The 22369-nt window shown below is 38.1% G+C and overlaps 1 protein-coding gene across 1 annotated transcript in view; it reads left to right on the top strand.

Annotated features, from left to right (window-relative positions):
• Positions 1-22369, top strand: part of EIF3H (eukaryotic translation initiation factor 3 subunit H) — an 85976-nt gene that overhangs the window by 9122 nt on the left and 54485 nt on the right. The window contains exon 2 of the mRNA XM_033061731.1: positions 8532-8688. Coding sequence (XP_032917622.1) covers positions 8532-8688 — 157 coding nt within the window. The remainder of the gene's footprint in view (positions 1-8531; positions 8689-22369) is intronic.

Below are 22369 nucleotides of genomic sequence, written 5' to 3'. Positions count from 1 at the left end.
ACATTAGCTGATGAATGTAAATTCCTGGCAGAGTCAAGGAAAACCACAGCCTATGAAAACCCAACGTGCCTCTAGCCAAAACCCAGTAATCTTCCCTTCTCATGTTGTACTTGTGCAGAAACAGGCTTTGTGTCTGTACTATTTCAGTTCTTCAGTCTGAACTCCACATACCTGTGGAGTCTTGTCTCAGTTTGTCTTTTCCATTTTATATTTTGGATATTAACCAGTTTTAGTTCTAGGTGTTGAGAAATTGTCTTTCATGTTCTGTGTCTGGTTTTACATGAAATCAGTGATTTTTGTAATTTGAAGTAGCTTTTTATATAGGCTATGGTTAAAAAAAAAGAAGTTTGTGACTTTGAAAGTATCCCAGTAATAGAATGAGTGAGCAGCTAACCCATGTTTGGAGCAGCTGAGCTTGCTTCCAGTGAGTGAACAGCATGTGTGTCAATCACTTGGTCTGTAGGAATCTGGGCTTGCACTGTGGGAACAACCACCTTGGCTGGAAGCAGGGGCTGTTGCAAGGTGCAGCCTGGCTGTGTCACTGTAGGGAGGGCCCCTTCTTGTTAGAATGCTTTTCCCTCTTGCTTTTAGGGAGATTCTAGAGCTCTTGAATCACAGCAGTTTGGAAGTAGTTCTTAAAAAGAGAAATAAAGCAACTGGAAGAGCAGGTACTTCAGAAGTATTTTCTGTGGGGCATTTTTGGTGGTAGTAGAAGCTTTGCTTTCAGTTTTTGTTGAGCGTGCTGCTGAGCTACACATAATCTGTGCAAGAGTATTTTTGCACAGAAAGTGAAAAATGAACTGAATGTCTGGTTTTTCTAGATTAAACTTCAGGGTGAGCAAGGTACAGCTTTTTCATCTGTGCCCCAAGCAGTGCACATAAGCAGTTAAAGTTCAGGAAGAAGTGATAAAATACTTCTTGGCCTGTCTCTGACTCAAAATTGTGCTTTGAGTCTGCCACTTACTGAGATAAAGTGACAAGGGATGTTATACCTGGCTTATTGCTTTGTATGGATATGATTACCTTTTTCCTGTTGGGAAAAAAACCCAACCAAATGCTGAAGCAAGAGATTATCTGGAAAACCATCTAGATTCCTATAATTACAGGGGGAAATGGTTCCTAAACCAAGCAGAAGTGACAGAAAAGACTTGTTAAATCAGTAGTGATGTTATGATTCGGTTAGTTTTCTTTAGCCTCATGTACGTATTGTGGAGCAGAAAGGTTGTTGATGTTGCCTCATGCAGTTAAGTCATCTGAAGTCTTGATGTTTACAAACTAAGCAAGTGTTATTTTACCAAAGGATATTATAAGACAGTCAGGGAACAAAAAGCTTTGGATGCTACTCATGTGCTTCCTAATACTCAAAAATAGTAATATAGTACAAAAGCACATAACATCATTGCTCCCTTATTTCAAGATGGACTATTTTCCATTCAATTTAACATGGATTTCCACAATGGTTTGGTGCTGAGGACGTACATGAGACAAAATCGACAAACTCCTATAATTAATAATTTCAGTGTGAAAATATATGTAGCATGTTCTGCTTGAGGACCACCTCAGATCAATACACTTAGTTCATTGTTGGTGAATTTAGGCTCAGCTCCAAGAAACCTCTGCTCGTGTTGAGAGGATATTTTGATATTTGCTCCTGCTTGAGACGGTATGAAATGGCATGCGTTGTTCTGTTATGCTTCCTGTACAATTATAGTTTTAAGCCCCAAATTTCTGTCAAATTCAGAAATAAGATTTTAACATCTGGTGTTGAATTAGCTGTTGAGTGACATAAAATGTAAGCTTACTGTTCCAAGAACTGTATTTACAAAGACTTTATAAATGTTGGTGCTTAGGCTCTATCAAGTCAAGATAAAGGTGAGTTATTGTGGGGTGTTTGAGGTCTTCTGTCCAAAGAATGACTGCTACACTTGTTTGATAAAACAGTGAGGGCTAGGGCTTGTTATTTCTGAAGCTGCTGTTCAAAACAACATTTTTCTGAAGTTACCTTGCTTTTAAAGTCTACTCAGTTTTGGCCTTTGTTTAGATTAAGTCTCTTTTTGATTACTTCCCAGGGAATTTTTTTTTTTTTGGCCACCAAACATAGTTATGACTGAAGATATCTGCCAAAACAATTGCTTTAAGATGTTGAAGGTCTTAATGGAAAACTATTTTTTAATTGTTTTTTCCTTTACTTCTCTTGAGATAAGATTGGTCTGACAGCTTTAAGAGCTTTTATTCTAAATTTAAGTATGAAGAAAAAAAGAAAAATTGTCTAGACATCTATCATGTTAGGAATGGTCAAAAATGCAGTCCTATTCAATAACAGAATCTAGAAAAATTCAAAGATCTCTGCAGAGAAGCTGGAATATGCATTTTAGGGAATCCTGTCCTTATCAGTAGAAATTGTCATATCTCTTGAGATTAGTATAACATATAGAATTCAGTTTCACCCTAATCTTTAGTTTCATAGAATGGTTTGGGTTGGAAGGGATCTTAAGAATCATCAAGTTCCAGCCCCCCTGGCATGGGCAGGGACACCTTTCACTAGACCAAGTTGCTCAGAGCTCCATCCAACCTGGCATTGAACACCTTCAGTGATGAGGCACCCACAGCTTCTCTGGGCAACCTGTTCCAGTGCCTCACCACCTTCATGTTCAAGGATTTTTTTCCTAATACCTAATTTAGAACCACTCTCTTTGAGTTTGAAGCCATTCCCCCTTGTCCTGTCACTACATGCTCTTGTAAATCATCTCCATTATCCTTGTAGGCTCCCTTCAGGTGCTGGAAGGCCACAGTCAGGTCACCCCAAAGCTTTTTTTTTTTTTCCAGGCTGAACAAGCCCAAATCTCTCAGCTTTTCCTCACAGGAGAGGTATTCCATCCCTCTGATCAACTTGGTGGCTTCCTCTGGATTCACTCCAACAGGTCTCTGGCTTTCCTGCATTGAGGACTCCAGAGTTGGACACAGCCCTGCAGGTGGGATCTCATAAGAGCAGAGTAGAAGGGACAGAATCACCTGCTTGACCTGCTGCCCACACTGCTTTGGATGCAGCCCAGGACACATTTGGCTTTCTGGTCTGTGAGTGCACATTGCAAGCTCATGTCCAGCCTCGCGTCCAGCAGCGCCCCAGGTCCTTCTGGGCAGGGCTGCTCTCCATCTCATCTTCCCCAGCGGTGTTGGTACTAAGGGTTGCCCTGACCCAGGTGCAGCACCTTGCCCTTGCTCTTCCTAAACCTCATGTGGTTCCCATGGCTGCTTCTCGAGCTTGTCCAGGTCCCTCTGGATGGCAGCCTGTCCTTCAGGACTGTCAGCCACACAACCCAGCTTGGTGTTGAACTCATGCCATGGCTTATTGTGGTGGTGACTCTTGTGCCGTGAAGGTTCATATCCAACAGCTATGAGAGCAGGGCATCAACCGGTTGATTTTGTGCTTCTGACGTGTTTTCTGTGACAGTGCTTTCTAGAACCCATTTCTGTGGACTGCACTGATTAAGGTGGAATTTTTAATGTGTCTATAAACATCTGTCTCCTTAATCATCTGGAGGAGCGTGTCATGTGTATCGGACATATGTTTTCTTACTCCTAATCGTTACAATTATATCTTTAATTTACTTCAGAGTTTCTTTTCTCCTGGCAGGAAAGTTGAGAGTCTCTGTTACTGTTTTATCAAGTAGTGCTGTAGCCAGGAGACAAATCAGCTCAAGGCAAATTTTTGGTTGGTCAGCTTCCAGAACTTGTCTTTTGTAAGTGTAGGATAAGCACTTATCTGTAGTGTGTAAAAGCCTCATCTGGAACTATTAAAAAGTTAACATTGCTCATGTTTCATGATATCTGGGATTTTTTGTATTTTTTTCCAAGTCTTTGTTTAAAAACAAAGCTATTCCATGCTTACTTGAGGATTTCAGAACTTTTTAATTGAATTTCATTTTTGCATAGCTAATTGGTTGTTTCAGCACAACACCAGTTGTAGATTTGCTTTTGGTGTAAGGTTACCTGGGAAGGAGACATGGCAATTAAATTAGAGTAAAATGTGATATGTCTTCATGTGGATTAATTGCTGAACAGTTCAGCTCTTTTAAGATGTTGATTCTAGGCAACTTTGAAGTTATCACAATTGCCTGAGTCATTGTTAGTAATGACTAACATTGTGATCTATCCATTTACAGAGCTGTATTATCAGTTCTCTCTTGAATTTGGTTTATGCTATGAATTTAAGTAAAATTGCTCATGCTGAGACACTCAAATATAAAAGTTCATGGTTTGACTTTTTAAGAATTTCTATGGAGAAGGCTACATATGTGATATGGATGTATTCAAAATATACCACACATTATCAGCAGTCAAGGCTTTCAAGACCCTTTTGCCAAGCTAAATATTGATCACCATTGCAGTTGTGTTGAGTACTGAGAGGATGTGAGCGTCGTGGCACCTTCCACATTAATGCTGAAAGCAGCTACAGAACACAGTTATTTAGTCTCTCTCCCCATCCTCTTCCCCAGATGCTGGCAATTAATGCTAGTGGTTGTGACCACAAAGCTTTCTTGGGTGGTAAAAAATGTCAAGCATTTAAAAAGATATAAATACTTAATTTGGTGTGCTGCATAATCATGTGTCCAGTGGGCTAACAGAAGCTCTGGTTTGATTTCACATGTGTAAGACACAGCACAGGTACTGGAAATCTGGTTTCACTGTGGTGACGTTCAGCTCTCTGGAACACTGCCATAAATGAATCCTCAGGGCTTTGATTTGCTGTTGTTTCTCTTTAATAAATTCAGAAATGTGCATCTTGGTATATTCATGTCCCTACAGCGGGATCTTCACAGAGCCCCCCAAAGGCTCATGATGCTTCAGCTGTGGGTTCATGTTACACGTATTTCTGTAGTGAGGAACAAACTTTTGAAATTAACAGCTATGATGTCAGGATGTAACCCAATTTAAAATCTGGCACTATGCAGTTAAAATATGTATCTTTGATGTTCTTAATAGTTTCAGAATGGCTTTTTAAATTATTTTAAATTTTTTTAGTGTGACTTCATTCTTAATGTTTGAGCAGTGCTTTGAAGATTTGAAGATTAGGAGCACTGCAGAACTGCAAGGTTTTGTTTTGTTTTTTTTAAATTGAGGATTAATGGTCATTAAAATCTGACAAGTGGCTACTTCAAGTGGTTAAATGTTTTGAGCACTAGATTTACAAGGCTGGGGGACTCCTGAATTTCATTTGGGAGTTACTTGTATATCCTTTTCTAAAGGACTGTTATGTACCTGAATATTTCTTACATGCTAATTTACTAAATCATGCTTCATATAATTATTGACTTGTGTTCAGGGTATTAGAGTTTGGAAATCTGAGGATTTGTTTTGTTTTATTTTTTTGTTATTTGATACATTTTCTCCTTAAAAACACAACAGTGTTACTTAAGTAACAGTAAGAGTTGAAATGTGGTTTGGTTTGGCTACTGTTAATTTTATGGAGCTATGGCATAGCAGTGAAGGGTCTATGGGTATTTAAAAACGATCATAGCTTATGCAAAGGGCAGTATCTCCTATTAGGGGAATAGTTGGAGGGGAATTATAAATGGTGTTTGGCAGATGAATCAGCATTGACTGGAAGATGCTTATGCTGCTGTTCATTTAGATTTCTTTGGAATTTTTTAAAGTGTTATTTGGAGAAGTTGGTATTTTTCAATGTGCTGTGTTACTTGCATTATTTATATCAACACTGACTACATTTATTTTCAGACCAATGTAACTACTCTGGTTATGTTTTGATACATCACAAACATAACATCTTTTAGGAAATGTCTAGATACAAGTTAATGCTCATTTTTCTTGGATGTATGTGGTTTATCCAGTTTGTACATTCAGTCAGAAATGTCATGCCATGTGTGCTAGCATAGTGATCAGCTCTTCCTGTTGTAATCTAGACTAGCAAACAAATGGAAATGACATTTTTGGTGTTGTAGGTGATGTTATTACTAGAGAAATAGTTCTACTTTACACATGAAGGTCTGTTTTTAGTACTGAAGCACACGTTTCAGAGCACGTTTCCTGCTTGATCATATGGTAGTATTTTGGTGGCAGGTTTTTCAATCTGAATTGAAGAGTCTGCTGCACAAGAGACTGGTGTCTTTTGTGCTAAATAAAACTGTCCAGAACAAAGAACAAAATGAAAACAAAAATCCTGTGTCATTGGATGCATCCTTTTATAAGTGGTTCCAGTAGCTAATGTATTTTCCAGTGCAGTCATAAACACAAACTTCTGCAGTGTCCTAATGGTTGTGAAATTTGGAGTACTGAGTTCATGAACTTCTCTGCTCCCTTTCTCAGACTGTTGGAAAACAAGGCTGCAGGTAGGCTTGAATCCCTGGGGTCTGTGTCTCCCTGGATAATGTCTGCTCTGGTCTTCAGGCTGGGAATCAAAAAGTGCAGGCTTGTGTAATAACTTCATTGTGTATTGGGGTATTTGCTTAACATTTAAAAGCTTTGAACTCCTAGTTTTCTTTCTCTGAAAAATCATTGATACTCTGTGACAGCCCATGCTTGTTTCATTTGTGGCTGCTTTCTGTGAGCAATTATCATCAGAAATGCTGCAGCAAATTGGCATCGTATCACAAATGCTCCTGGAATGAAACCAAACAGGCAAACAGTCCTCACATTGACAGGGATAGTCAGTGTGCATAGACAGCTCAAGAGAAAATGAGAAAAATACTGGAAAAGGTGAAGCTTACAAGACTGTAAAGATGCTGAGAGTAGTTTTATAATAGACAGGGAGCTCTGTGTGCTGTAATCTGGCAGGGTAATTACGGATTCTGTGACTGTGGAAGACAGGGCTTATGGCAAATACATGATAAACCTTAGCTTTACACTAAATGCAAGTTGAGTATTATTTATGTGCTGACTGTGGTACATTCATCTTCTACATCCAGGTGATCTCAAACTAGTGGTTGCTGTACTGCTTCCATCAGTGTTAAATACTGCTTCACTGATCCTGATTTCCTTACTGTTTTCCCTTGAAATGAGATGTATGTAGCCAAAGTATCGCTTTGTGTCTCTGCTCTGTAGATATTTTTAGTAAATTGGATAAAAAGGTGTGGCTGCAAAGCACTTGAGTGACAGATGTGAATGTCTTTTGGCGTGAAATGTTGTTTTCTATGTATGATTGAGAAGCTTCAATGCAGGTATATCTAGATGCAAGAGGAAGCACGAGTGATAGTGTAAATAAACAAGGAATCAGTGGCTGTTAGTCCAGTTTGATACTTAAATCCAACTTAGTTGGAAATAGGTATTTCTTTTCAGTTTTACCCTCTCTGCCCTGCCTCCAAGTAGGCTGTGTATGAAGCTCATTTTCCCATTTTGGCCCAAGAAGATGATGTATTTGTAAATAATTTTCTCTTCTGATCTCCTTTTTCTTTCATTTAACCTGTATTATGGTACTTTAATATGTTAATGGTGTTTTACAAAAAGTGACATCTGCTAATCCACAAAGGAGAAAGCTAGGGACAAATATATGTTCCTGATGTATAAGTATGAGCCTTTTTTATTCCCCCTCCCCTGTAGAATGTTCACTAAAAGTCGGTACTTGTACAATGTCTGTTCTAAGGGCAGTTGAGCTGAAATCTACTGAATGTTCTGTTTGCCAGCAGATGTTAAAGTAGTATTGCTTTAATGAAAACATAATCATCAGACGTTTTCTGTTGAATTTTGAATGGATGGATTAGGGTTTAGTAAAGTAAACCTCTCTTACACCGGACAAAGTATAATTTCTTTCAAGTCAATGTTTGTGGTTAGTGTCTTACCTTATTGTAGTTCTTTTTCTTGAGTATAAAATGTTATTTAAGTATGAAATGTTCCTAGCAAAAGACTGACTGGTTTTGAGTGGTTTTGTTCATACTGTTCCAATTTACAGTATCATCTCATGAGAATTATTCATTGTAGAGTTCAGATTTAAGGAAGGAAGTGGGAATTACGTTGTTAAAAATATTACGAGTAATTTGTGCATTTTTTTTTCTTTTATCATTGATTTTTCTTAAATACCCTGTGACACACCATTCACATTATATAACTTGAACTATCATCTGAAATAAAACTGCAGTGAGATGTACTTTGGAACATTAATGCAATTGAAATTTGATGTGATCTGCACCTTTTAAAAATTCCTACCAGTTTCTGCATAGTTTAAGATGTTGGTTTCTTGTGCATTGTTTCCCTCAAGAGGGGGTTTATTGGGCCTGCAAGATACTGTTAAAAGTCCACTGTTAAAAGCAACAAGCTAAAGTAAAAAAAGATCAATATTTCATTTTAGACTGTGTTTCAGAAAATTGGTTTAGAACTGCATTTTGATGGTTCATTTCATGGTCTTGTTTTTTCCATGTAATATCAGGGTGGCTGTCTGTTCCTCAACTTGTATTAAAATTGCTGGTGCTTAAGCCAATAGCTCACTTGGTTTGCAGCTCTAAATTAAAAATTCCAGATACGTAGTTTTGAGGACAAAAAAAATACATTGCATATTTTGATTTTATTGTTTTGTGTTCCAGGTTGTGTTGAAGATCATTAAACATTACCAAGAAGAAGGACAGGGAAATGAAGTGGTCCAAGGAGTGCTGCTTGGTCTTGTGGTGGATGACAGACTTGAAATCACAAATTGCTTCCCTTTCCCTCAGCATACAGAAGATGATGCAGACTTTGATGAAGGTAATAGTTACAGTTTTGTAAAACTTAGGCTAAAAAGAAAATCTGTATGGGCTAAAAAGGACTTTTTCCCCTCACAGTGAGCAGAACTTGTATGTACTCAGAGTGTTTTTTTAGTCTGGCTTGAGGTGTCAGCGGGTTAAGCAAAGTGCCATTCTGAATATCCAACTTAAAGCTTGTCTGTATAAGGGAGGTTATAGGGGGTGAATACTGTATTATATGGACATGTATTGTAGGATGAGGATGTCCACGTAGGAAGTTCCATCAGTTCTGTCTGTAATTCATAATCACTTTAAAGCTTTTTATGGAATTGGCTGTATGTGTGCATGCATACACATCTGAATGTAGCTCGACACATAGATTGTGTCTCTGTGGATTTACTTGTACATTAAGTACTCACTGAAAGCCTGCAAAGCAGAGCTTTTTTAGGAGGCTTTGGTTAACTTGAAGTCTGGTGATGATTTGGCTTTCCAAGTGAGTTAGAATGGTTTATATCGTGGGTGGTTTCTATCTGTCTCAGTTTGCTGGTCCTAGTCACTGACACTGTTAGTTAGTATGATTGGATTGGCACAGAATGACATCAAATTTATAAAGCAGACTTGAAAGGCTTGCAGTTCTGATCTTGATATTGTAAGTATGCATGTGTGCATTTAATGATACTAGTAGAAAAACTTTATTAGGGCATAAAGAGTCAGTTTAACTTCAAGAGTAACTAAAGAGGCAATACAGTCAAAGTAGTTGCAGTTGATTCTGTTTTGATAGTTCAGTTTGAGGAAGATCACTTAATCTGTAAGTGTAAACTGCTTTTTCTTGCTAATGAGATCTGTTACATTAATTTAATAATATTTAAAGAATCTTGGACCCTGCTTTTATAGCAGAGATAATTTTAAGAATTCTTTGCAATTTGGTAAGGTTTTGTAGCTGTTTATTGCTTCCTTTGTGGGATTATACAGTTAGCTCAAAGAAAAAAAGAGTGCAAAACAAAAAGGAATCTTAATTATCCTACAATAATAGTAAAATATAGTTTGAGTCAGAACTATATTTTACTAAAGCCTAAAAAAAATTTTTAAAGATCCCTTCTCTTCTGGAGCTCATCAAAGGATTGAAGTAATCTAAATTCTTAATTAGACCCCATGCTTCATTTTTTTCTGTAGAAAATGACTGAATTATTTCCATGTAGCTGATAGATGAGCAGGAATTGAAACTAATTTCTCAGTGTTGGAGATGGATTCAGCTCACCATAGAATGGCTCCCATGCTGAGCTGTAAGCCTGTGATCTGGTATGCAGGGTTCAGCTCTTCTTACTTGGGAGAAACTTCATTCCAGGAAAGTGATTTTTGGTAAAAGTCTTTCTTTTTCCCTTTTTTAGCAAGTAGGCAATAATCCTGGCATTAAGAGTAAGGTCCAAAGGCAAAGGTTCCCTCCCACCCCTTAGCTTTTCAGCTTTTGTTCTCTTGCTGTGGGCACAGAAAGCAGAGCAAACTCTATCCAGAGTGGGAAGTGAGCCTGTGGCAGTGAGCCTCTGGCAGTGGTGGGCGATTTACAGCCAGGTCAGGGGAACTTGCTATGCTGAGCCGTGTAAGCAAGTCCAGGAGAATTTCCCAATGGTTTCCATCTTCCCTAGCCATTCCTACATGGATCACAGAGATGTTGCCTCTTTATTCTCAGTGAAATACAGTTAAATAGACTGAACCATTTAGGAAATGCAAAGCGCTCATGTTCCTTCTGCTTTACTAAGGATCTGTTGAGCTCTTAACCTGTGTGGTCGAGTCTAGGGAAGATGAAAACCTAAACAAAATGGCTGTTGAGGTTGCTAGCTTGAACCTTTGGTATCTTTTTAGGATCCTCAGAGTTGTCTTCTGTCTTGCCAATGTGAAAAACAATGTTTTATAAATGCCCCCTGTTTGTTTTCCCTGGGGCTGTGTTTCCCTATGCAAGCACCCTGCCAGATTTTCAAAAGATTCTTTTTTCTTTTAGATGCAGATAATTCAAGTAGAGAAATCTCTTGTTACATGCCAGAATGTTAAAATTCAGCGTGCTATAAACCAAAGAAAACAAGGCACCTCCTTCCCCCTAAGACTTGTGTGTTAGTTCAGTACTCTCTCTGGCTTTATGTATTTGTACGAATTCAGGCCCATAGGTACGAAGAGAAAATGTAAGGGCCTTGGCACTGCTATCACACAGAATAATACTTAATGTTGTGCTCTTTTGTCAGGATGATGTTGCGTTGTCTTCTGTCATAGTGTAGACCTCAGCGGACTTGAGGTGATTGTTGTTAAGAGAATTTGAGCTTTCGTACAGGAGGGTGATATTTGAGCAAATAAACTGTTGGGTAATTGGCAAAACACATTTACGTGAATGTTTTGCTCTTTTAAGCTGTACAATCTAATATAAAACACATTTTTGAGGGTGCTAAGAAAATATCCCTAAATTGAACTTGAAATAGGTATGCATGATATTTAAAATCAGTTTGATAAAGATGTATTTAAATTTGCTTACAATAACTATTTCTTCAGATATGCATAGTTATGCTTTTGTTACAGTGCCATTTTTTCTCTTGCTGCTAATGCCTGCGATAATATCAAATTTTGACTATTTGCTGTTACAGGATTCCTTCAAAAATTATTATTTTTTTTTAAACATATCTGAACTTGTTCTTTTAGTGCAAGAACATTTTTAATGCAGCTTGAATTGACCTATTTCTGAAACTACAGAAAACATGAGAGGTTTTTTAGCTTGAAGTAATTCTTATTGCAAATCCACCATGTATGAATCCACAGGTGTTTTTCATCTTGCAAAGTTTCTCCTGCAGTGTTGTCTTCCTATGATTCTTTTTGCAAAGTGCAATTTTTGGGGTAAGATTTCCTGTCAGGAAAGTCTTAAACACTTAGGTTGGCCTGTTGCAGCATGAGATTTTTAGTGGGGGTGAGAGGGTTCAACCCAGCTCTCTGTTAGAAATCTGTAGGTGAAGTTTAGTTGATGATGTGTGAGCTAATGGAGGAAAATTGCAGAATTGTTGTTGAGTCCTCAGCAAAAGATGCTTCAATGTGAACGTTCGCTATTTTAGGGCTGCACTTTGGGCTTTTGGTTAGGCATTTGATTTTCACATAATTCTGTTTCCTTAATGCTGGTGCACTTAAATCCTCATAGGCTTTGAGTTTATTCTTCAAAGCACTGATATTTAATTTCATGAAGATGCTTTTAGTGATTTACATATACAACCCATATTCCTGTGCCCTTGCCTCCCCTTCTCCACGTGCTCCACCCCATAGATTCAACTCTTGTTTAGGGAAAATCATATTTCTGCTTTAAGGATTTTTGGCTTAGGTACTTCTGTGAAATGATGCAGTATTCCAGCTTGTCTTACTGAGGGTGGTTTTCTGAGAAGTGCTTTCACTTTAGAGCACTTCCAAGTCTTTCTTTGAGCATAGTTTTGCTGTCTTTCAGTTAAGATTTACTAAGAAACTTACTTTCTGTCTGTTCCTCCTGATAAATCAATGTATTTTTCATGTTTATAAATTTTATTTCTAAGCAACATATTAAGTTCAATCCTTTGCACTTTATTGATTTTTTTCTTCGGCCCTTTTCACTGAGTAGCTTTTCTCCCCATTTAAAGGAAATTTATATTCCCTTCTTGGAAATCCAACACTTAAAAAGGAAGTACACCTCTTGTCACTCATTATAGATGTTGTGAGACATTATTTTGAAACAGATTTATTTCAGTCTGCTGTATTTTAGTAACTTAGTTACAAAGCTAAGATAATAAATTAAATCATGTGGTAAGTATGCCAATTGGAATTTTGAGACAGTTGTATAATTATACATCAAAATAAGTTCTATATGGTTGTAGCTTTTTCTTCTTTTATTAGATTCCCTTTGAAATACTCCAGAAGGAAAGCTGATGCCTTCTCCCTCTATCTCCCAACATGATTTTTTCTTTGTTACTTGAGAAGATTCATTTTGGTTTTCAGGTTAGAAGTTAGCTAGGTGATTAAAGATTCTATTACCTTTGGTTTTCTGTGTTTTAGGTTGTATTTAGTGGTGTAATCATTCAGTAACAACTAGGAATAATGTAGTGCAACATTGCCACAAACCCACCTTTTTTTTAGCCTCAAATGGCTGCAGTTGCATGTGGACAAAGGTGTCACAGCTCATAAATAGTGTTTATTCAGGATTTTACTTGGCCAGGGGCAGCAGCAGTTTGAACTGCTGAGCCTTACCCTGCAGTGCTGCCCATTCGCTCACCTGTGACATGTGGTCCTTGCAGAAGCAGAGGGCTTCACGTAGAATCACAGAATTATCAGGGTTGGAAGAAAACTAAAAGATCATCAAGTCCAACCATTGCCCAGTACTACCACTGTAACTCCTGGACCACATCACCCAGGACCAGATCCAGATACCTCTTAAACACCTTCAGGCTGGTGACCCTGCAACCTCCCTGGGACAACCTCTTCCAGTGCCTGACTACCCTAACACTGAAAAAAAAAGAAATTCTGATACCTAATCTGCATCTCCCCAGTAGTTTAGGACCATTTCCTCTGCTCCTCTCACTGCAGGCACGGCAGAGTAGACTGGCCTCCGCCTCACTACACCCTCCTTTCAGATGGTTGTACAGAGTGATGAGGTCCCTCCTGAGCCTCCTCTACTCGAGACTGAGCAAACACAGCTCCATCAGCTGCTCCCTTGAGGCATTTCCTACACCTTTCATAAGTCTTGTTGCATGCAATAGGGTCCAAATGGACTCTCTGAAGCTTGATTTCTTTTGCTAGTATTGCTATAGAAGTCCTGGTGTCATTAAATCACAGGCCCCTAGCAGTGTTGATTCATCTCCTTTCTGTAAAGGCTTCTGTCCAGGCTAGATTTTGTCAGTTTTTCTTGTTTTATTCCCATTTTAAATCAAAGGTTTTCTCATTGTATTTATCATCTTCTATTTCACTTGTATTGTTGCATGACAGACCTTGAACATGCAGTGACTGTAAGTATGTTCTGAATAGGCAGATGCAATTGTAGCTGACTGGTTTTTTCTTCTTCTCTCTCTTTTTTTTTTTTTTCTTTTTTTTTGTTTTGTTTGTTTGTTTGTATCAGTTTATTCTCTTTAAGTTAATAGTTGTAGCTCATGTCTGTTGTCTTCTACTGTAAGAACATGAAATGTTTATGAAATGAAGAAATCAGGTTACATGAAATTTGAGTTTTATTTCACCCAAAAACTCCTATATGACAGCCTTGGTTCTGGTTCCAGTTGTAGTCCCTTTATCTAAATTCCTCATCCCTGTTTTTTGTAAGGCCTTTTGTAATTTAGGAAGAAAGCAATACTGTGTAAATGTTGCCTTTTCAATTACTGAGTGCTGGCGAAAGTCAAGTTTGTCCATGCGTTTCTGAAGTTACAGTTTGTTGTTCTCTATGTAAAAAAGAATACAGTTTTTTTTTGTTTAGTTTAGTGTTTTTTTTTTTTTTAATCATTTGGGTGCAATGAATGTGTGAAATAGTCCATAGGCTCAGTAAGGTTTAATTTATATAAGCAATTCAGATTATTATGACAAGGGTTGATGGTCAATTGTTAAGCACTCAAAATAATCTCATTTGATGTTTTTTGTGGATTGCCAGAATTGATATTGCAATACACTGATGGACAAAGACGTTATTTACTATGTGCTTAATTGTCATCTAATAAGATGTCTCACATATTCAAGTTTCTTTAATAAAACTCCTAGTGACACCTGAATTGGTTCATACTTTACCTGTCCCTAGTGCAAGCCATCGATTTGCTTCCTGAAAGGAAGCCAATATTGGCATGGTTTGTGTACTTGTGATGGTTCAGTGGCGTAGCAGGCAATGCAGTCTGTTAAATATTTTGCCTAAGTTTTCATACTGTGCAGACTTACCTGTAATGACTGGAGATTTTTGTCTTTAATAGAAAAGAAAGAAGAAATCCCAGTAAAAGGCTGCTTTACCGTAAAGGCTGCGGGCTGAAGTGTGCCTTGGGTGTGCGGATGCGTGTACTTGTCTCTTGTACTTGTCAGTGATTTTAATTCTCTTGCCCGAGACAAGTGAATTGTCCGGGTGTCCCCCTCGAGTCCCCCCCGTGCCGTGCCCTGTGCGTGTCCCCCCCGCCCCGTGCCGTGCCCGGTGTGTGTCCCCCCCGTGCCGTGCCCTGTGTGTGTCCCCCCGTGCCCGGTGTGTCCCCCGTGCCCGGTGTGTCTCCCCGTGCCGTGCCGTGCCGTGCCGTGCCGTGCCCTGTGTGTCCCCCCGTGCCCGGTGTGTCCCTCGTGCCGTGCCGTGCCGTGCCGTGCGTGTGTCCCGTGCCGGGCGGAGCCGCCGGCAGAGGGCGCCCGTGTCCAGCGCACGGCCCCAGCGCCCGGCCGGAGCGCGGGGCCTGCGGCAGCGCCGAGGTGCGCGGTGCCTTCATCTGATAAAGGGCACGTAATCCTACAGACACGAACTCACAAAATGTGTTACAAAGTGCATTCGCTATCCTGACTCAGTGCTTTTTCTGTTCTTAAATCAACCTAAATGTGCTGTGTGCTCTAAGCCTCAGTGTAGAGATGGGCAGAATTTTTTTCAGGCTTCCGTGTGTGTATCCTAAAAGCAGCCCGGGAGCTTGCTTGTTCTGCGGGTTTGCTTCTTCCCTTCCCGCTTCTGCCACGCATAACTAAGAAAGGAGGCAGCACTTGTGGTGGAACTCCTTGGCTTATTTAAGGGGATTTATACAACTGGACTGTGTAGACTTAAAAATTGTGTATCAATTGTCCCTCTTCTGACAGCATTGCACAAACTACCTGAAATGCTTTGTTTACTGCATTTCTGGATTTTTCAAGTTGATTTTTACTGTAGGGGCAATGCTTTAAAGTGCTAGGTTAATCCTTTTGTTCAACATGTGATTTTGTATCAAAAAAGATAAATTATGTTGCTGTTTAAAATACTGTGCATATTAAGGTGTTATTTAAATAAGTTTCCATTGAAATTTTGCTGTAAAAGAGGTTAGTGTAATTTGGTTTAAAATGCAAAATGTTCTACTAGCTTTTTTTTTTTTTAAGAGAACATATTTAATGGCATTTTTCCTTGAGCAATTTTAAACAGAAAAACCTAGCCTAAAATGTGTTGTAGGTTGCTTGATTTTTTTCCCCTGCAGTTGCAGGGATATTATTATCATACTTAATAAACTTCTATGCTGTACTTTACTGAAAATTGTGTTTAAGAATATTCACTTACTTAGCCTGAAAATGAAGTTAGAGAAGGGTGTTTTAAGAGCTAGGTAGTTAGATATATGTAACTGGTTTTTAGCAGCATTAGAATGAGTTGGGAGATTGTATCCAACTCAGCTGTGCCTTTAAACGTTTCATTATATGGAAGATTTCATCTTGAAGCCAGGAATTTTTACTTCCTAGCTTGTGCTCTATCTTAGCCGTATTCTTTATTTAAAATCATATATATGTACAATAATATAGTTTATTATGTGGATATTTCATATTATAATTTTGTAAGACTTGCGGAAACTCAATAATTTTTATATGGTCAGCAATATGAAAGCCCAGTTTCTTTTCCCTTCAATTTTGATGAAATATTACAATGACCCATTCTGAATTAAATTTTATTGGTGCTAATACAATCAACTCAACTTTGACTAAAGACATGAAAGAGCACAGGAGCAGATAACCAATTACATAATGCAAGTGTGTGTGTATGTGTGTGTACATATATATGTAGATATATATACACACATAATATCTGCTCTTGTGTCTACCTCTGTGTGTGGAGGAACTAAAACTTCATCCAGAAGGAAGCCCAAACCTTGTGAACACAACATTGTCAGTTCTTTCTAGAAACTTTCTGCTTCTTCATCCTTGATTATTATTCCATGGTCTTGGACAGTGTGGTACAGGAGTGGCTCAAATGGACTGCCTGGATCACACTCTCTGTGCTTTTTGCATGTCCTTTCTTAAGGGACCAATTGTTTGTGGTTCCCCTCAGCCTTGGCCATACAGTTGGACTCTACACTCATGTGTTCTTTTCCCAGTGGGCCTGGACCAAGAGGAAGAGAGAGTTCTTTTAACACCTTCTTATTACCTCTTTCCATTCCCCCTCCTTTCCTTTTTTGCTAATGCAAGTATTTAGCTATTTCCTTTCCCAGAGAATGCTGTAATAAACTTGAGGGAGCTGAAGGAAAGCACAGCAAAATGAGAAAATCCTCTATTTTGCTTCCTGAGAGCTAAAATTAAGGAAATGCCTATAGTTCTATTGAAAAGCAGTTTGAATCAATAGATATGTGTGAAAGCTAATAGAAACTGATTGAAATAAATATTAGCAGTAAATTGTGAAAAATAATTTTCATTCTTATTTCTTGTTCAATAATGTTTTATGGATTTATCAACTGTATAATGTGGAAAAATTACATAGCATTATTCTCTAAGCAAATGTTCCATACTCAATGTATAGTACACAGGAAACCTAAGTTGCACCTCTTTTGTTCATAGTGTTCACATTTATTTTATTGATGGAAAGGCAGAGACAAGAAGCTGGCCCAAGGTTCAGGACTGAATTTGGAATTAAATACTTGAGGAACAGCCTTGAAATCCGTTTTTCTGGCGGGAAGCTCACTGCAGCAGTGAAGTTACAGATATAAGAATTTTTTTCATAGAAGTTATAGAACTTTAAAGATGTTCTAAAAATATTAGTCTTCGATAGAAAAGAGAAAAATCCTCAGAGTTTACGTTTGTGTCTTTATTTTAGCATTAATTATTTATGATTAATATGTATTGTGAAATCGAGTGGTACAGTCAAAAATATATGGAGAAGCTGAGAAAGCTCAAACTGAGCAAATCTTGCTTATCTCTGTAGTTCGAAGGTAAGCCAGTGTATAGAACCTTAGTATCAGCAAAATTTAGGAAAGTAAGACTTCTTTAAAGCTCTAGTGAAGATGACCAGGGTGTGCATAGTTGCACATGTAATAGAGTATAGTAGCTTAAATTTGTGTAATTCCTTACTGACTGCAACCACAAAATGTATTTGTTGCAGATAAGGCACTCACCCTTCTAACTGAAGAAATTTACTCTGTTTTGGTTTGTGGTGTGTCGGTCGATAAGTTGCAGTAGTATGCAGCTTTCTTTTGTTTCACTGTGCTGAATACACAGTTTGATTTCTTTTATTGGATTACATGCTTCAGTACAGCGTAAATTTATGCAGTAGAAAAATATACGTGAAAATAGGTTGTTTACAGTAAAATACTTATGTGTTTTTGTAAGTTCAGTGTGATAAATCCTCTGTATGTATTTATAGCCAGCATGCAGACGTGTGGAGTTCTAGTCAGTAATGAAAATGGAAAGATTTCTTAAAACTTTTTTAGTAAACAAGACAGGCATGTTCTTTGTGTGATATATTTAGGTCATAAGGGACATCTGCTAAGGATAAGTTTTTAACACTTGCTAACAATCCTAGTATAATATGGCCTATTCATCAGTCATATTGTTCCTGACTTGGCTAGCGTGGATTTTAGTGATTCCCGATGTGCATTTAGACTCTCTTAATTGCTAGTTTCTTGCTGTTCTATCTTATTGTTTTGTAGGACAATGCATAAGCGGGCACAGCATGATCAAAATGGTTTCCCGGGCCATATTAGGCACCTAACAAGAGATATATTTGCTGTGCAATGTGTGCGTGTTTTTGCAAGTAGAAGTCTCGTTGAAACTAAATAAATCTTACCAGGGAAGTAATTCAAGGATTTGAACATGCTGCTCAGTGTCTGTGTGTATATATATATATCTATCTATATATGTATATGTAAAGACCTGATCCATGTGGTGTTTATTGCAGATTTTATAGTGTTCTTTTATGCAGCAGAAAAATTGGAGGGGTAAAGGGAGCGACTACAGACACTGAACATCAGGATTTTGAAGTTCTCGATAAACTGTTAAATTGTGCCAGGTTTGTGTCTTTGGTTGAGAAACAAAAAGCTTCTTTAGAGATGTTTGCAGTACAGCTGAGATCTAATCTTTTAGGTTTTTAATGAACTCAAAATTTCACTTAGCTGCAAGGCATTTGACTCCTGAAGAGGTGCGTGTAATGTTCTTGCAGTTTGCACACCTGAGGCAGATAGTGCTGTGCTGCATTGTTTGAGGGGAGAGATGTTATGGTGAGGGTTAGGTTTTGATATTAATGAAACAGGAAAACTGACCAGGTAAAGTTTGGCAAAACTACTGAAAGGGATGTTTGCAATTTGACTTCCACATGTAGATGAAAATACATTTTTTTTCTTTCCCTAATTTTTTAGGTGATTTTTTTCTTTTTTAAATTTTTTTTTCCTTTTCCTTTTTCCAATTTGTATTACTCCATTGCTCCATTGTACTTTTACCTATGGGTAAAATAATAGCTGTTTAATGCTTTAGGATACCTGTTTTAATAATTGTTTTATCTTGATCTGTTTTCTACCACTCTGTGAAAGCAAAAGAAATAAAAGCTATAAATTATAGCTCTTGCAGCAGTTTGGGAGAAGCTTTCTTTGTAACTTACTCCAGGTGTTGAATCTTGTTTAAAAGTAAGTAGTTTTGTTCCTCTGATCAATTTTGGGAAGAACAAAACAATTTTGTTTTCTAGATTTGTTACTCTCATTTTTACTCAGTCATTTTAGCCAGGCACAGTAGATGATCTTTAAAATCCCACATAGTTGCAAAACACGAAAATTATTTGTTGTTACTTTGTTTTTTTGTTTTGGGTTTTTTTTCCCCCAGTTCTTTTAGTGATTTTTACTTCTGTTCTAACAAAACATATTGAGAAAAATTTTTGGACTATTAAAGCAGTGCAAATGATCGAGAATAAATCAGCCTGGGACTGTGAAGTCAGTTACTGAATATAGTTGAAAGACCATAGACTACACAAATGTTGATTTCATTCAGTTTAAATCTGTATCTGTATGGCTTAATTGAAATATTTTGCCGGACTTAATAGTTGTTCTCCACATAGAATAGTTGAAAATTTCGTTCATCTATGCACAGTTGATTGAAACAGTTTGGCAAAAAGTGTGTATAAACTACTTTACTAAGAGTACACGTACAGTTTGAGCAGAGAACTGCCAATTTTCTGTAGCTGCAGCCTGGGAGAAAAGAGCAAGGAAAGACTGAGAAGGGAACTGAAGACGCTGTTGCAAGGATGCAGTTTGGACACTGGGTGCCACTCCTGGTACACACTGGGGCTCGAAAGACTTTCTCACACAGTAGAGAGCAGGCACTTGTGAAAATGGAGGCCTGTTACTGAGGAAATTCTGAAGGTCTTCATCCTCTGAGCCTAGTGGTTCTTGTAGCTGAGAAACACTGTCCTCAGTCCTACAAGGAGTAAGGAAAGATACAAGAGCAGGATTTTTTTGTTGTTATTTCGGTTCTACTGAGAATGGTTTTCCAGATTTGATCTGTTGCTGTCTAGTTACGTACATTTTACACATCCCATCATGTATAAGAGAGACAACTGTTCAGGAACTAGACTAAGTATGACAGTTCTCCTCAGAACTAGAAAAAATAATTGCAAAACCAAAAAATGTTAATGAAATGTATGCCTGCAAGCCTGTATATAAATATGCACGCATACGTATGTACATTTTTTATGTATAGTTTCATTCTGTCGTGAGCTTTCTTTTTAGATTAGTTCAGTGTCTAATTCATTTGGTGGTGTGTTACTGATGGAAGGACAGTTGAGGATGGGTTTGGGATTGGTCAATTTACTAGACTTGGGGGCAGTGATGGTTTCCAATAGGCACCAAGTGTTGAAGATATGAGGAATGCTGAGGAGATGGAATAAGGAGTGGGAGTAAGAAATGTTTAGATGTAAATTGGAATGAGGTTAGTGCTTCCACCCTGAAAGCTGTGTAGCTCTCAAACTAGGAAGCGTGACCTGATTTATGCTTTACTGTGCTCATGCCCAGAGGCGTCAGCTGGCTCTGGGTGTCCTGAACATTATACAAACACATACTTGCTCAAACATTTTAGAAACAGCACAGGAGTTTAGGTGTCCGGTTCTTAATGGCTTTCGGTGGAATATTGTTGGCGTTTCTACCTGGCTAATTTGGAAACTGAAATTTCAGTTAGAACCAAAAGACAAGTGAGGGTTTGGAAGGCAAAATGCCATAGCATTTTCAAAATATTAGACCTCTAAACCTGATTTCCATGCAAAAATTTTGTCTCTTATTTGAAAAGAAATTGAAATAGTGGGTAAGAAAATAACATGTGCTTGGATGGGAAGCAAGACGCTACTTGATGAATGACAGGGTGAGGGATGAGGAAGCACCATGTAAAATTCTACTTTGATGCAATGGTGTAGAACTAAAATCAAAACATCCCTCTATCCTCAAATGGAGAAACTCGAGCTCTTAGTTTTACTTTTTAAAATGACATTTGAAAAAAGATTTCTGCTATTCACAGTGCTCCATTGTATGATCTTCCAAGACATTTTTCTTGTAATGATGTTTCAAGTGAAAAATTAATTGATGTATTCAGATGCATAAAGCACAAAGTTAAATGAAGAATAAATGTCAAATCAGCTTTTTGTTCTCTTTGCTTACTTACTGTCAGAGCTTATAGTAATTTTAAAGGTAATGACTTCCATAAGTAGTTAAAAATTTTGACTGTGTTTTTACATGAAACTTGCAGATTAAATCTCTTAAAGTTCACATTAAATTTTTAAATTTTCTGGACGTTTTGGATAAACATATTGGCCCACAGAAAACTATGGCAAACATGAGTCATTTGGTATTCCTCTGTAATTAGCTGAGCTTTATGTAGATGTTGAACAATACAAAGACACACTGGTTTCTGTGGTTTTATCAACTGTGGCAAAATGCCTGATTTTAACACGAGTATTTTTTTAACCTTTTTTTTTTTTACGTGTTAGACCCTCTTATCAAAAGGCACCAGATATATAAACAGGGCCAGAAATTAAAGAACTGGCACAAACCTTTTGTTGACACCGGGAAATGTAGTAAATGGGACACTTGAAATAATGAGTATGGCATATGATAAGCTAGAGCCACCTGGGTTTTATTGGGCTACTCGATGCTTTGATCACAACTTATTTAAAGAGGTGTCTGTTTACAACACCAATGTTCCTTGTCATCGCTGTGATTTAGATTTTAATCTGACACAATACAAAGAGGAATTGCAAAAATCAAGACAGTACTCAAATGAGAAACTGTTATGGGAGAGATGCTAGTCAGTGTGTCAACCTGGGAAGCAAAGCACCTGTTAAACAAGACCTGTAATCTGAAAGAGTGGGAGATGACTTTCAGCAGATGTAGGACACCTCATGCCATGGAGAGAGTGGTAATAACTCTGGCTTGCTGGCAGCAGACAGAGGAGTTCACATGAATGGGTTCCATCACCTTGGAGGAGGGATCAGGTAGATGTCAGTCAGGCTGTGTGTGTGCTGGTGTGGTGCAGCTGTGTCCCTTAGGAGCTGGTGTCACAAGGAGGCGTGGCTGTAGCCTGGTGCACAGCTCTGCAGTGTGCTTCTGGTCCAGTCTTGTTTTCCCAGCACAGCCCTTTGCACACATGCACACATAATGCAGTCCTGCTCCTTAAGACTTCCCTTTCTCTTCCGGCATTTAAATGGCACTTTGACATGAAAGAAGGAACACTTGGGTCCAGCCTCTGATCCTGCTCATTCTTGCTAACAAAATAATATATTCTGATCCATCTTAATAACTTGA

Source organism: Catharus ustulatus, chromosome 1, assembly GCF_009819885.2.
Source record: "Catharus ustulatus isolate bCatUst1 chromosome 1, bCatUst1.pri.v2, whole genome shotgun sequence".
NCBI lineage: Eukaryota > Metazoa > Chordata > Aves > Passeriformes > Turdidae > Catharus > Catharus ustulatus.
The sequence above is the reverse complement of the archived record's forward strand: the minus strand, read 5'-3'. Positions and strand labels throughout refer to the sequence as shown.